The sequence below is a fragment of the Trachurus trachurus genome (genome assembly GCF_905171665.1).
Source record: "Trachurus trachurus genome assembly, chromosome: 9".
NCBI classification, from domain to species: Eukaryota; Metazoa; Chordata; class Actinopteri; order Carangiformes; family Carangidae; genus Trachurus; species Trachurus trachurus.
The window spans coordinates 35323053-35337770 of NC_139895.1; the positions used below are offsets into that span (position 1 = coordinate 35323053).

Below are 14718 nucleotides of genomic sequence, written 5' to 3' on the forward strand. Positions count from 1 at the left end.
AGACTGAAAAGCACCGTCCTGGTGTCATCAATTAATCTTACCACACCCAACAGACTTGGTATGTGATCAGATGCAACCACCAGGGCCGTTGTATAGGGGAAAAGGGTGATGATAATTCTAGGGGCCCAGCGCCCAGTGGGGCCCACAAAAAACCCCAGTAGTCTAATGTTTGTATGACTGATTTATTCTGCATAAGACCCTGACTACAGTAATACTCATAGTAATGTCTCAAGGAAATTTAAATCGAATGCAACTGGACTTGGTTATTTGTTTTTAACCATGTCCAGTTGCATTCGATTTAAATTTCCTTGATATAACTATGACCTGGACAAATGAGAATCCAATCCAATCAAATCCAATTTATTTATAGAGCACAATATTCACAGGCTTACTCATAGTAATGCTGCATTATCAATTATTCAAAACAAAGTAGTAGACATACATAGTCTAAGAAAAAAAAAACTGGAAAAGTCAGGGTATAGGGGCCTGCACTTTAGTATTCTTTAAGGGGGCCCAGAATTCCTAGCAACGGCCCTGGCAACCACACCCATCGTTGATGTTCACATGTGCATCACTGCAGCACGCTGAGAGGTTAAACCGCTGCAGGTCAGCAAAAACAAGATTTCCAGGGAGTGTTAAGTTCCTCTTTAACCGTATTGATTTACAGTTATAGACGAGGCTGTCTTCACCACGCTCTTTCATTTCGTTGCTGTATCATCATCGTCAGGAAACAGGCTGGTTGGCCGTGTTGCAGATGGATCCTGAAGTAAAGAAGATCGATAATTATCTGTTTCATCAGTATAGCCTACAAAACAAAACAAAACAAAACAAAGCATAGTGGAACCGCAGGTTGTTAATTGTGAAAAAGGAACCTAACCCTCTCTGCACGTACAGACCAGCTGCTCCGTGTGCAGGAGACAAGGAATTCATTATTGATTAAGCAATTAATCCATTCATTCAATCATTAATTTGACACAACTGCTTATTCTTGTAGATAATAGGGTGGCTGGGGACAGTCCCAGCAGACACAGGGTGAGGCCGGGGTGCACTTTGATGAGGTCACCAGTCTATCACAGGAATGATGTAGAGGAGAAAGGTGATGATAGGGGCCCACACCTCAGTAATGCCCACAAAAACCCCCAGGAGACTGATTTTTTTTTTTTTAACTAAATTCCTCTTATACAAGGTCAATCAAAAGTGGCAATGAAAAGTCAGGGGGTGGGGGCCCACTTCAGTATTTTTTCAGGGGGCCCAGAATTCCTAGCAACAGCCCTGGAATGATGTACAACACATTCACATCTATGGGCAGTTTGGAGTCACACACATTAAAGCAGATATCAGTGGAATGTTTTTGTTAATATAAGTCCTAAATAGTCCTATTTTCCGTCAGCAATCACTTACATGAAGTATTTCAGCCTAAACACGAGTCTCTCCGTCACTCTGCTCTGCTGTAACCCGAGGGGAAAATTTTCCTTGTGGGATACAAGTGTTATCCAATGAGAAGAGAGAACGGCATGAAGGGCTGTGTGTGCAGCCAAGGGATGCGCGTGAATGTGGTGACGTAGCACGAGGACCAATTGATGCCTTACAAGGGCGGGGGCTGCTAACTCATGGTGCGTTCAAGGAAACTCGTACTTTGTGTTTTTCCTTCCTGTGAAGTCATACCAGTTCGATCTGGTACGAGTTCACGGGTCGGAAGTTACGAGTGGCCGTTATAGGGAACTTTCACAGACAACAGGATGGTAAAAACACGAGCTACGGGTTACCTGGAACGCTACCAAGTCGTAGTTGTGACTTGAAGCTGTAACTTACGGTTTCAAAAGCCTGCCTTGAACGCAGCATTAGCCGAAACGGCCGTGCCAGTGATATCTGCTTTAAGCTCTGGACTGAGAGGAAGTTGCAGATGTCATGCTGACAGCCTGAACCTCCGCGCTGTGAGGTGACAGTACCAACCGCTGTTCACTGTGCTGCCCACAGAGATGCACTGACACAGAACTCTGAACACAGATAGTGTAAGTCCATATACCCTTATCTCTCCTGCAGCATCAGAGCGATCTGTCTCAAACAGTATATGACTACTTATTGATTGTCCTGGGCACATCCGCAGATGTTTTTGCAGCTCTTGTCTTTTCACTTTGCTGTATCATGTCGCGTTTTCTTTTCCTGAAACTCGCGTGTCCGTTTCATCTCCCTCTTTTGTCAGAACCATTTGTTCTCTCTACTTTCCTCCTGCTTCCCTGACACTTTTATAGATTGTGTATTAGTGCTATAATGATGTTTTTGCCTCTGTGCTGTAGACACACACTCACACACACACACAGGCTGGACTCCAGTCTGTGAGCATGGAAACAAACAGTCTGGAGCTGTGATGAAGTTGTGTCTGCTGACAGCTGTGCTGGTGGGCTTCTGTTGGCAACTGCCATCCATCTTAGCCGACCCCATCTTTCACCTCTGGGTGCAGGCAGGCAGGAGCGGCGCCGATAGAACACCCAGCAGACATCATGCAGCTCCGCCCTTAAATGACAAGGTATCGACCGCAGCTTGAAGGCTCGGGGAGCGGGCAGGGACACTGTTTCTATTAGTTTTGTGGGAATGAAAGTAAATACCTAGACATATCTTCACAGAAGAAATGCTATCAAGGTGCCTTTGAGCAAGGCATGTACCTTCAACTGTTCCAGATCTGCTTTATCTGTGCTATAATGTCTCAGCCAGGCCTGCTGATCCACCCACATCAGATCCCTTTCCAAGCAGCACCTGCAGTCCAACTCCCTGCAGTGGTAGCAGGCTGTGAACAGGTTGATGTGTCAGCTGATGCTCTTACACAGTGGGTGAAGAGAACATGTATCCAACCGACTAGGATGGGCCGGTGCGTTTGGACCATCATCTATCATGGCGCATCAAGGTGCATCAGTGATGTGACTCGCTCCTCACAACAATGCGTGTTTGCTTAGAAGAGTTTGCACATAAAAGTGAGGTGTGAATAGTTGAAAGCCATTCATTTGTCAGCTGAAGCGTAAATAACAGAAAACAACTGAAACGTCGGTGAAGGAAATTGGCCTCACTGAAATCAACAGAGCAGCTAACAGACAAAACATAATCACTGGAAGTAGCTGCTGAGTCATTTCAAGGTTAAGGACTGAAGATGAGGTGTGAACAGTGACAGTGGAAATGCAGCTGTCAGCAGTAGTAGTGTCAGGTGAAGTGTGTGGGATGGAAGTTGAATAGTAAAAGGATGAGATGTTAATATTGAAAAAAGATGAACTGGGAGATTAAAATCTCCAGGATATGAAGTTGAACCTGCTCACGGTAATGACGACCCTTTCACCCAAAGGCATGCTGGCATAGACTCGAGATGCTTATGACTTGCATATGAATGAGTGCCTTAGGCAGTTGGTGGTGTCAGGTATGAACATGTATAAATGTGAAGGTTTTTCCTCAGGACTCATTGTGTCAGTCAGCTTTTAAAAACCATCAAATTGTATAATTTGTACATATTTTTAACCTTCAAAGTTCATCTTATATGCAAAATCTACACTACTACACTTTACACCAGCTAAGCAGTCTACAATACAATTTTACAATATTATATTCAGTTAAATCATTATCATAATCACTATTATAGCACCAAACTATGGAGCATCATTATCACATCACTTAGCCTCATGCTTTTTTTAAAATTATTAAATACATTCATTTTTACTTATTAACAATAATCATAACACACTATAAAGCATTTTATCATGACTTATAAGGTCAGGTATTATAATACGTTATAATTGTTAGTAACTCGCTGACAATGCCCACATCAAAAATGCATTATAAATATAGTTATAATGTGTTATAATTGTCTTATAAACATGTATAACTATTAATATAAACACTTACAAATTAAGGCTGTATAACAATAAGCCTAACACATCATAGGCTACAGTATTACAACTCTATTATACTTGACCTTATAAGCCATTATAAAATGCTCTATGATGTGTTATGCTTATTGTTATAAAGCCTTATGATTATTTGTGTTTATAATGATAGTTATACACGTTCATAAGCCAATTATGCACGTTTATAAGCCAATTATAACACATTATAACTATATTTATAATGCATTATTGATGTGGGCATTGTCAGCGAGTAACTAACAATTATACCTGACCTTATGATATAATGCTTTATAGTGTGTTATGATTATTGTTATAAAGAATTATGATCATTTATGAGTGTTTATAACTATAGTTATACAGTGCTATAGCTGCATTATAACTCATTATAAGTATGGTTATGATGCATTATAGAGATAGGCGTCAAATAAAATGTTACCGTATATTTTTCTGATGACATAATGTGCCCCTTTGTCAGAATAGAAAAATATAATATAATATAATATTGAAGACACAGAGATGTAGTGAATTTGGTTAATAAATGTTTTTATTTGGCTTTGAGAGGAATATCACTGCATGAGATAGCAGCACGTACAGTCACAGTTGTATAGCAGAACGCTCTGGAAAGTGTCAGCACTCCTCAGCCTCCCCAGAAACAAGTGAGATGCAGGTGAACATGTTTTATTTTAACTTTAAGTCATGGTTAAGGCAAGTTTTTTTTGTTTTTGTTTTTTTCTTGTTTTTTTTAACTGAACACACAACAAGCAAAAATCTATCCCATCCTTTAGATATTCAAGCTCCAAGAGTCAGGCCATGCATTCATGCCTGTTGGTCGATTCATTTGTCAAGAGGAAAAAAAGCAAAAAGGGGGTGAAATGATGAACGACCGTGATGCAGACAGTTCAGGGCAAAGTGATAGAAAGAGTTATGGTGAAAATAGCCCTTGTATGCGTCTCTACCGTATAACCATGACCCCAGCAGCATGTGCCACACCTGCCACTTGCAGTCTTGAGCTGAGGGCTGTCGGTGTCACCGTCAGCTGCACTGACACCGACAGCCACGCTCACCTCCACCTTGTTTTCCCAGTTCCCAGCTAAAGTAAAAAAAAAAAAAGCACCACCATGTCTATGGAGGAGGAGAAAGAAAGAAGGGTTGCTTTTCTCTGAGAAGGAAGGGATAGAGAGTAAGGGAGTGGATATAATCATAAATATTCAACTCTGACAGGCGAGACATTTCTTGACAAATGAATCAATCAAAGGGGGATAATTCATATTCCCAAAATATATATATATTTATATATAGCAGCAATTTAAACTATACTTTTCATTCCCAAGGATGCACTTCCTCGTGGAGGAGCTGCAGCACTCCTCCTTTCCCAGCCACTGAAAATACCACCCACCCTCCCCAACACATTTGTATATATACAGTTTTTTTCTGAGCCGAGTTTGCCGTTATTGCCGTGCTGTGACGCTGCAGGGGAACGAAACAGAATGGGAGAGGGCTCGAAATGGTCCTGTGGTACATTTCTTTTTGTCGTGGTGGGGTGAGATGTAGAACTAAGTGGAGAGTAATGGAAGAGAGAGTGGAAGACAGAGAGAGAGAGAGAAAGAGATGGGGGTGGGGGAGTGAAAAGCACCCGCCTGCTGCTGTATGTGAAACATGGGGTCTGACTTACAGTTCAAATAGAAGCTCTATGTTCTGTCGAGCGTCCCGAACATTCAAGGTTTTTGAGCTGGTGGAGCTGTGTTCTGCCATAAAAACCTTTACTTACAGTACAGTACTCCCCAACTTTTAAATGTAAAAATCAAATAGCACCGTAAAAGTTGGACTGGCTGTTTTCACATGCTCCAAGATCTGTGCGTTTATCTTAAAGTCTGTGTGCTGACGTTAATTGTTACTTTCAAGGTATTATTGATTGCTCTTTACTGTGACTACTGATCAGTGATGGCACATTAACTGTTGTTGCTTGTGTGAGGAGAAAAAAATCGTTGATGAGACTTGGTGGCGTCATGCTAATAGCTTCCCACGCGTCTCCCTGCACCGATGTGATGTAAAACGTTGATGTTGATGATGATGATGGTTTGAAACCCCTCCGCCATAGTAAGACATCTATTCCCTCCTAAAGCTCCTCCCCGGCCTAATCCAGTTTGAACTAATCACTTCTGAGTTACAGAGCAAACCAGAGACAGAAAACACAGAAGGTGTGAGGCATCTGGAGTGTGCAGAAGTGTGTGTGTGTGTGTGTGTGTGTGTGTGTGTGTGAAATGATGAGACCAGATCCATATGAGTGACAGGTGGAATGTGTTATTGATGATGTCGTTGATGGTGATGATGATGATGATGAGGATGACACAAGCAGTTTAGCTCTTGGTGTTCTTGCCGGTGGGGCTCTTCTTCTCCTTCTCCTTCTCCTCTTTCCCCTTTGGCTTCTCCTCTTCCTCCTCCTCCTCCTCTTCCTCCTCGCCCTCGTCCTGGTCATCTCCCTCCTCTCCCTCCTCCGCCTCATCTCCCTCCTCTCCCTCTTCTCCCTCCTCACCCTCCTCCTCTCCCTCCTCCTCCTCCTTCTCCTCCTCCTCCTCTGCCTCCTCTTCCTCCTCCTCGGGCCTGGCGCTGGACTTCCTGTAGGCTCCCAGGGAGTAGGTTCGCGCCGACATGTAGGAGAAGCTGGGGTAGCCCGACTGGACCATGGCTCCGCCCACAGAGCTCAGACGGCACTCCTCACCCTCCAGCAGCTTCCTGCTCAGACAGACAGACAGAGACAGAGAGAGGGGACAGAGATGACGACCTTCTAGTCTGGTTTTGTTTCTATTTGTATCTGTGTGTGTCTCTGATGGGGGATCTGATGTCACTGGTGTATCAGTGGCAGCACCTCTGCTGCCTGTTTTGGTATATTTGCCCGAACATCCAGATTAGATTATTGTTAGGTTTCATCTGACAGTGAGGAATAGAAAAGAAACACAGATTATATAGATCATTGCATTGTTAATGTATTCTACATTTCAAAATGGATCCAAGTTTGTTTTTGTTTTTTTTCTTTGCTTCACAGTAAATGTAGGGGCTAAGATAGGTGGACAGGATCAAACTATCTGTCTTGAAAACTAGAACACTGCAAACGATGGTTTAATTTAAAAAGAAATGTCTTAAAGGTCCAGTGTGTAATGTTTGTCAAGGTTTATTGGCAAAATCTGAATCAATATATTTGTAAAATTGCTATAAAATAAAATCTGTTTGGTTTTCATAGCCTTATAATTCTTCTTTTATATATATACATATAGCAAGGATCTTGCTTAGAGAGTGTCGCCATCTTGCGCCGCCATGTTTGTACGGAATAGAAAATCCAGCCAACCAGAGAGCACGATTCAAGAGTTTCACCTTCATAAATAAACAATAGAATTATTTTAACAGATGAATAATAGTAATAATAATGCTAGATGTCACTGTTTTCCCCTCATTTTTCACACTGGACCTTTAAATACATACTGGAGTTTAAGTGGAACTCATTGTAATGCATGTTTTAAGACCTACATCAAAATAAACACTATTTTTTCAGTATTATTCATGAACTTATTTTTGTTATTCTTCATGAAAATGTTTAAAATAAGTCAAATAAGACCTTTTATTACAAACTAACACTGAGCACATGACAGTCTGTGGTGTTGTTTGTAGTGTGGCTCTAACCTGTAGGCAGCGATCTCAATGTCCAGAGCCATCTTTACATTCAGCAGGTCCTGGTACTCGCGCAGGTGACGGGACATCTCTCCCTTGGTGCTACGCAGAGCACCCTCCAGCTGCTGGATGGTGTCCTACACACACACACACACACACACACACACACAGATCACATTACAGTATGAAATATAATTATCTTGTTGCTGAACAGTCATGAATAGGGATGGATTGAAAATGTGCTGATAAACATCTAAAAAAAGATTTTAATAATTGTGAAGTGACACTGAAGGAGGGATGCATTAATTTTTAATATGAAAGTGATTCATTAAAGATATCCTATAATTAAAGATCCCAGGCTGCATCCTTCATCAGTGTCTACCCTGAGATAGTGCCTGAGAGTTCAGCTGATGAGTGTGTATCCCTGGCCTCGTCTCTCAGCCTCGTGAGACATGTTTGGTTTGTGTTATTAACTGATCTGTTATTGGTTTATCTGTTGTCTGATATTCATTTTACATACATAATGCTGTTTTGATCAGTTCCTGCCTTCAAGTGTTGTTTCAAACACAGTGATTATATAAAAAAAACCCAACAAAAAACAACATAGTATTCCATATTATTTGCATACCTGCATTTCTCCAAGTTCATTGTTATGGCGATCGTCCATCTCAGCAATCTGCCTCTCCAGAGCCTCGTTGTGGCCCCTGAGGGCCTCGATCTCCAGGGTGCGGGCCTGCACCTGCCTGCGGTACTCACTCAGCTCCTCCTTGGAGTGCTTAACGGCGTCCTGGTTGCGGGCAGCCGCCTCGGTCACGCTAGCGAACTTGGAGCGGTACCAGTCCTCTGCCTGGACCTGGTTCCTGGCAGACAGGTTCTCGTACTGAGCCCGGATGTCCTTCAGGGCAGCAGCCAGGTCCGGTTTACTCATGTCCATCTCCACTGACACCTGGACATAGGAGAAGTGAAGAGGGACAGTTATATAGACAGGAATTATATACTGTATCTACATTCTACCCTATACTTATTTAACTTTTAGCCTTTTACCCAGAAGATACAGCTATAGTCTCATTTCCCAAAAGGTTTTAATTAAAGTTTGTGTAATATGAATATGGCCAAAGTCATTTGCTCATAATTGGTCAGAATATAAAGAACTATTAGTTCCAAAAGGAAACTGAGGTGCCATTGCTCCTCTGTTCTGCTTGTCCAGGACAGATTTAACAGATTTCTGTCAGCAGCATGCGTTCAATACACACTGTATTTGTCTGTCACTGTGATACCTCAGGAGACATCAGTATGTAAAAGATGAGCCATGTGTTGATGAGCTGAGTTGCAGTCCTGCGAGGTGGACTCACTGCTGCAGGACTGATTAATCGACTGCTGACTCTGCTCTCTGTCGGAGGGAGAAAGCTGTGCTGTCAATAGCTTACAGAGCATAAAAAAAAAAAAAAAATCCCCACGGGGCAGAGGAGAGACCCTGGAGGGATCTGCCCAGCAACTGTCACTCAAATGCATGACTTCCTTAATACCTCAGATAATGGTGAATTGATCTGTGCTGTTTAAAGTTGCAGTGAACCCTCCCTGCTGCAAGGGGAATATCTGCATCTGCAACATGGTGATGCTACATTAGTAACAACTCCATATAAAGTCATGGGAACTCCAGGAGCATCATTGTCAGTGTTACTGATGGCAAACTAAAACTTTTTAGGTTAAACTTCCACTGTTGTAGCCTGCTGCTGCTACACCAGTTAGCTCCATGGTAGGTGTATGCAGGGTCTGCCCCCCTCCTGCTCCTCTGAGGACGACCACACCCTTGGCTTATGCGCTATTTCTCCGCATTTTTCTGACGCCCTCCCCCTCCCCACCTCTGAGTCTGCACCCCCTCTTCACCTCTTCCATTACACATTAACACGCCAGCATCACACCCACGGAGTTCGCCGGCTAATGGCGGAGCTACAGTAGCTTTTTACCCTGCGTTTACAATGACCTTGTAACGTTTTAAGTGTATTTTATTTTGAAGAGACCCCCCCCCCCCCCCCCCCCTTCTGACGCGACACCCACACACTTCATCATGAGCCCCCACCGAAACGGACACACGCTGTTTTTTGGTTTTTTTTTTTGCCTGAACATGGAGGCTAATAACTGACAAAAAAGAAAAAAAGAAAACTCCATGTAGAAGTTTGGCACGCAGCTGTGAGTGAGTGGTGAGTGGGCGCGCGGCGGCGGGACGCTGCAGGGGCGCAGGAGACCCCACATTTTCAGAGGGGGAGGGAGGGGGAGGGGGAGGGACAGCGCTCGGTGCTGAAACGGAACTGCAGTGCCATCAATTATCCAGTGCGCAGTGGTGAGTTTGAGGAGGACGTAGCTCGTCGGACAAACAGAAACACAGCTCAGGACCGGTTCAGACTTGTTCACCAACACTGCTGCTGCAGCAACCGCTCAGTGAAGCTGAAACACCAGCCCATAATGATACAGATACAGATACATTTGACTTATATTAAGCCAATTAAGTAACCTGTGACTGATTTAATGTAGTGGTTATATTATATTTGCAGTATAATATGACTGTTAGTCTGAAAACACTCCATCATGAAGTTTTATATTGCCACTGTGATCAGCCCACAAGACTCAGCAACATAGTGCCTGAGGAGGACATGAGGTTTGCGTCAGTGTGACAAGTGGACCAACTTACCCACCACCTGTCAGACTAGTCATCATCACCAGTGGGATGTGTAGCTACTGTACCTGAGTGGGATGTGTAGTGGGATGTAGGTACCTGAGAGGCCTGCAGGGAAGTCTGCAGCTCCTGCAGCTCCTCCTCATGAACTTTCCTGAGGAAGGCGATCTCGTCCAGCAGTGACTCAACTTTCTTCTCCAGCTCCAGACGCGCCAGGGTGGCGTCGTCCACGTCCTTCCGGTAGCCCTTCAGGGTGTTCTCCGCCTCCTCCCGCAGCCTGCTCTCCTCGTCCAGCTTCTCCCTCACGCGCTCCAGCGTGTCGTTCATCTGCACGCAGTCCAGGTGCATTTGGCTCTTCTCGTGCGTCAGCTCCTCCACGCGCGCCCGCAGCTCGCGGATCTCCTGCTCGTACAGCTCGTGCAGGCGGGACGGCTCGCTGTGGCGCTGGCGCAGCAGAGTCACCTCCGCCTCCAGGACTTTGTTCTGCTGCTCCAGGTTGTGCACTTTCTCAATGAAGGACACGAAGCGGTCGTTGAGGCCCTGCAGCTGCTCCTTCTCGTTGGTGCGGATGATCTTGAGCTCGTTGGTCACCGCGGTGGACTGGGTCAGGTCCACGGAGTCCTGCATGGAGGAGAAGACGCGGCCCGGCGCCGCCGTCCTGCGGTAGGTGGCGGAGGACATGACGGAGGGGGAGCCGTAGGTGCGGTGGCTGCTGCGGTACCCCGCAGAGTGCAGGCGGGACGGGCTGCTGCCGCTGCCGCTGCCGAGCCCGACGCGTCCGGACCGGGGGGCATCTCCGAAGATCTTCCGATAGGAGCTGCTGCTGTAGATGTCGCTGGAGTAACTCATGTTTCCTTCACTTCGGTGGTGCCCGGGCCCCAATGCTCTGTACGGGAGAGAGACAGAGTGAGTGTGGAGTTCAGGAGTGTGTGAGGGTGAGTGTGCGTGAGAGAGAGAAAGTGAGATGCGAGTGATGTCTGGCCAGGACAGGTGCTTTTATAGTGAAGGCGCCGACGCATCATTTGACGCAGAGACAACAGAAGATGAGGGGAAACCTGCAGCTTTTGCAGAAAGCCTCCGCCCTCTGGGGAGACACGAACCCACTCATGCAGCCCCTCTCCTCTGCTGTGGAGCCCAGGCATCAACACAACAACACAACTCTACATGAACATCACGTTTTGTATGGGGACTGTATTGTAGCAATTTGAACTGAAAACTTAATAAACTTCACTTTTCATTAAGTCATTGACGCACGATGTGTTTTTGTGTTCACGCTGAAGGACGCACAATAAAACCCACACCATTATGAAATCATATATGTAATTTTTCCCAGCACATCTGTTATCCCACTGGACTGTCTCATGTTACCTCAGTCCATACTGTCCACTGTCATTGCAGTTTTTCTTTGCTGTCCCAGCAGAATAGCAAATGGGATCGATGTGTGGAGCTGTGCGCTAGAGTGTGTTTTGGTGCTGCAGTCCACATCCAGCCGCCCTCATCCTCCCCGACCTCCGCAATATCGGAATACAGGATGAGACTCATTACAGCGGCCTGATTGTTGCTCTCACGCACTGTCTCAGTCTCGTCACAGCCCTGGACCGTGGAAACATCACTGATGCTGTGGGATATTGTAAGTGTGACCTCCCACTGGCCGTCATCATAAACACATGGAATGGATCATGTTGAGTTTACGAGCCTCTTGGCAAAACTCCATATGCTATAAATAAAACTTCCATCAGATGTATGTATGCAATGCAGCTTGGAAATAGTTATCTGAAGATGTGTCTGATTGAACTTCTACATGTAGCCTACATAATAAGTTGTTCCTCTAACGTGAGGGTGTGTATTCTCCTGCAGCCTTGGGTGTCAGCTCGGTGAATAACAGAATCGTGTCTGGTCTGTGCGACGTTCAAATGCTGCGCAGAGCTGTCGCTGGCCTTGGTCCTGATCCAGGCAGGAGAGGGACCACGCCCCTGTGAAGGAGAGAGCTCACACCCACAGGACTGCAGCCTCCCCACCACCACCTCCACAACCTCCACAACCTCACACCACACAAGGCGCCTCCGGTACACAATGTGTCTGGACCACAGCCCAAACAGTGGAAATGTGCATCACGCCCAATGCCAAGTCATCTTAAAATCAGTTTGGACTATGTGTGATTACGATCTGAATGCAGTTAGTTTTCTCCAGACCAGTTAATAAGCAAACAAATCTCTGACATATAAACTAGATCAATTACAGCTCTTAAACAAAAATAACTGTAAATCTTCCTTCGAGTGAGACACAGTGAGTTTGCTTTTTCTCTGGTGCAAGTCAGCTTGTTTCTTCTTAAAGTGATCCAGTCTCTAAACTTTTGTCAATGATTAATCAATAATTTAGGTTTGGTATTCTACATAGATAGATAGATAGATAGATAGATAGATAGATAGATAGATAGATAGATAGATAGATAGATAGATAGATAGATAGATAGATAGAGTGTTGTTTTGATCAGTTTTAAGCTGGTCTTGGAGAAACAATATTATTCATGACTTGTGTCAAAACCCCTTAGATTTATTGTGCTAGATAGATAGATAGATAGATAGATAGATAGATAGATAGATAGATAGATAGATAGATAGATAGATAGATAGATAGATAGATAGATAGATAGATAGATAGATACCTGTTTACATGTTAACCAGCAGGGGGCGCTAAACCATCAGTGATACTTCACATGTCCAGCAGACATGAACTGATGCTGAGCACGTCACGTGTGAACACAAACCTCAGTCTGGTTGTTATTACAGTGACACTTTCATGTTAGATCACAGCCTGTAGAACATAACAGTGAACTTAACGTGGTGCAGGGATCATGAATGCAAAGCTGAAGTTTAGATCAGTCCCCAAGGTCACACAACTACTCTGTAGTCAGGGCGTAAAGCTGCAGACATCAACGTCTGGTGAGACCTTCAATCATAAGGAATGATAAAACATCATTGAGCATATCCGCGCTCTTATAATAAGTCTGGCAGGTAACTTGAGCAAGGTAATGAGGGACTTATTGTAGTGCTCTTCCGAGGCCACCCGGCCATTTCTACTGTCAGTGGTAACAAAAGGGCCCATTGAGGAGAGAGGTTGACTGTGACTCAGCAGGAAATGACAGGTGGCCAGAAATGTCTGATTTCTATCATTATGTCTTCCTCAGCCTCCTCGTCCCTGTATAGAGTTACCTACCACGGCCCAGTACCAGCACAGAGAGCGCCTTCATTCGATGATGAAAGCATCATACATACTGTAGCAGCCCAGCCAGAGCCAGTAATCAAATGCTGTTCCACTCAGTCAGTCCAACATCCCATCAGTAATACAAAACAACTGGGGTTCATGTCAAATCCGTATCATAAATCAGCTTTTCATTTCTGTGTGTAATGTTTTCGCTCCGATAAACAACTACAACATTAATTCTGACACAGCAGTATAATGAGAGTAAACAAACAGGACCACAGTTGGCAGCCTTGAGCTCTCCCTTACTTTGCCTTTTGCATGGAGACAGAGCCACTAGTTGGATTAAAGAGGGGAAACATGCGGCGGTGGTGCTTTACAAGAAAGACACAGGTAGAGGGCGCTGTTCTTCCACCAGAGACAGGGAGGGAAGAAGGCTTAGTGGCAAAGGCAAATGGTGGAACAAGTGAAAGGTTAATGGGAAAATGTCCTCTGTGAAATATATTTTTGTTGAGCATTAAAAGGAAGAGAAAACACAAACACACACCTCACTGGCATGGCTCGCTGGGACAGTTACTGGAACGATGTAGCCATACCTGTGCTTTTTGATGCTATATATGACCTATCAAAATGTCTGCCATGAAAAAGGGCTTTAGAGTCACTGTCAGTGTGCAGCTGATCAAAAACAAGACAGAACAACTGAGCGATCATCAGCAGGAGTTGGTTTCGTGCAGTCAGCTGCATCACTCGCAAAACTAAATGTCCCCAACTTGATATCACAGATTAGCTGTTAGTACAGTATGTAGCACCATATTTACATGGTGGTGAATAGCTGTGCACAGAGATTGGTAACAACAGAATGTTTGTTTAGGGTAACACAGATCACAGTGTGTGGGCCTCGGTGGCAGATAATCATGGTACAGGTCACAGACTGTTTTGATCTCCTCTGATGACCCTGTGCACAGCTGATAAATACTATGTGTTAAGTCATTTACTAACACGATTTATTCAAGTGACCCTTTAAAGGACTCAGCAGTAATGTGAGGATATTATTAGCAGCAGGAAAATCAGACTGAAGAGCTTTGAGTTTTCAACACCCAAGTGTTCGTCTTTTCTATTATGTGTATGGACTTTAAACCTTGTTGTGAAGCTTGGGACTTACTTATTTTTTGTGTAAGATTTCTACATGTTTTATCTATTTGTCATGGTGTAATGTCTGTATGTTTTTTATGATACCTGCCTTAGGACAACGGATGAAATTTAGCAACTGTGCTAACTCTGGTATATTTATAT

At 44.3% G+C, this 14718-nt stretch overlaps 1 protein-coding gene across 1 annotated transcript; it reads right to left on the reverse strand.

Annotated features, from left to right (window-relative positions):
- Positions 1-6244: 6244 nt before the first annotated feature.
- On the reverse strand, positions 6245-11332 carry neff1 (neuronal intermediate filament family member 1; the record flags this gene model as incomplete). Its single annotated transcript, XM_083978300.1, is given in 6 exon segments — positions 6245-6620; positions 7563-7687; positions 8179-8496; positions 10324-11159; positions 11162-11287; positions 11290-11332. Coding segments are annotated over 6 exon segments (1824 nt in total).
- Between the last annotated feature and the right edge of the window lie 3386 nt (positions 11333-14718).